Genomic DNA, 1,585 nt, shown 5'->3' with positions numbered 1-1,585 from the left:
CCTCCGCTGGTCCACTTTAGGCATTTACACATTTTTTCAAAGCCCACAACTACAAGCCCGTAATTCCAAGCCCAACACCAATCTATCACACATTCAAAGGTTACATGCACCTTAAACATGCTAAGTCACTTCATACAACAAATAAATAATTATGTACGTTACATTCCATAGTTAAGATTGACCAAAGCATATAATATTTCAATAATTTTCAAATTAAATCATTACTTAGTCTTCTGATTTTATCATACTTAGCAGTTAAGTTGTTTTATGATATTTGCTTAACAAAGTCATAAATATACGTTAACAAATGGATAATAAAAGCTAATATTGTTTAATTTTTATAAAAAAAGAATTTGATTTGATTTTTTTATTAACATGCCTTGATTTACGGTTATTATCATAACACAGCTCAGATAGATCTGATCTCACAGTCCTTTTCCTCCATTACTGACCACGTCGAACCTTTTTCTTCCCAAAATCGCCTTCGATCAATCACCCACAAAAACCCCCAAATTCGATCACTTCACTGCAAACCCTAACAATCCCAGTTATATCGATGTCAAACCAACTGAAAGCGATCACCCTAACCCATGTCCGTTACTTTAAAGGAGATCAATTGGGCTGTTTCTTAGCATGGATTTCACTAGTTCCAGTGTTCATCAGCCTCGGTGGCTTTGTCTCTCACTTCCTCTTCCGTCGAGAGCTCCAAGGTATGTTCTTCGCTTTAGGGTTAACAATTTCCCAATTCATCAACGAAGTGATCAAAACCAACGTCCAACAAGCCCGGCCGGAGACCTGCGTGCTGCTTGAAATGTGCGATTCCCACGGTTGGCCTTCGAGTCATTCCCAGTACATGTTCTTCTTCGCAACATATTTGACTCTGCTGACTTACAAAAAGTTCGGGATTTTGTTTAGAAAGCAGATGTTGTTAGTAGCTCTTGTGATCTGGCCATTGGCGTTGCTTACGATGTATTCTAGGGTTTATTTGGGGTACCATACAGTCGCCCAGGTGTTCGCCGGTGCTGGACTTGGGATCTTTCTTGGTGGGTTGTGGTTTTGGGTGGTTAATTCGATTCTCAGAGGGTTTTTTCCGGTGATCGAAGAGAGTTTTTTTGGTAGGTGGTTTTATGTTAAGGATACTTCACATATACCGAATTTGTTGAAATTTGAATACGAGAATGCTATAGCTGCAAGAAGACATTCATCTTATAAGCGTGCAGATTGATTGAAGAATATAATTGGTCAATTGGGTAAGTGATTTTATGATTTTATCTTTATGAACATTTGTTCTTTCATTGATTCTATAATGTAAATCATGTTATATGTTAATTTTGTATATGATATCTTTATTTGAATTGGGGAAGTGATTTTATGATTTTTTCACCAATTTAGCACTAAAGATTTAATTTTTTTTAGCGTCATGAAGATTCAAGAACCCAATGCTAAAGTATAAATTGTTTTTTTTTCTTGTTCATAGGTGATATGTGGAAGGAAGGTGGCCTGCTGTTTGGTGTTTAAACGATTTGCAGTGGGTCTATAATGTGTTTAATTTGACAGAATTAAAAGTCGATATATATATATATAT

At 36.2% G+C, this 1,585-nt stretch overlaps 1 protein-coding gene across 1 annotated transcript; it reads left to right on the top strand.

Annotated features, from left to right (window-relative positions):
* Window positions 1-395: 395 nt before the first annotated feature.
* Window positions 396-1,585, top strand: LOC144999592 (lipid phosphate phosphatase gamma-like). The gene is made up of 2 exons (XM_078958721.1): window positions 396-1,250; window positions 1,478-1,585. Exon 1 carries the CDS (start codon window positions 557-559, stop codon window positions 1,223-1,225), a length of 669 nt encoding a protein of 222 aa, XP_078814847.1. The 5' UTR covers window positions 396-556; the 3' UTR covers window positions 1,226-1,250; window positions 1,478-1,585.

The sequence above is a fragment of the Lactuca saligna genome, chromosome 6, assembly GCF_052625555.1.
Source record: "Lactuca saligna cultivar CGN05327 chromosome 6, ASM5262555v1, whole genome shotgun sequence".
Lineage (NCBI taxonomy): Eukaryota > Viridiplantae > Streptophyta > Magnoliopsida > Asterales > Asteraceae > Lactuca > Lactuca saligna.
This window is presented reverse-complemented; position numbering and strand designations above follow the sequence as displayed.

Bases quoted from the DNA above. Each gene is read 5' to 3' on its own strand.
- LOC144999592 (XM_078958721.1), top strand. From the start codon at position 557: ATGTCAAACCAACTGAAAGCGATCACCCTAACCCATGTCCGTTACTTT.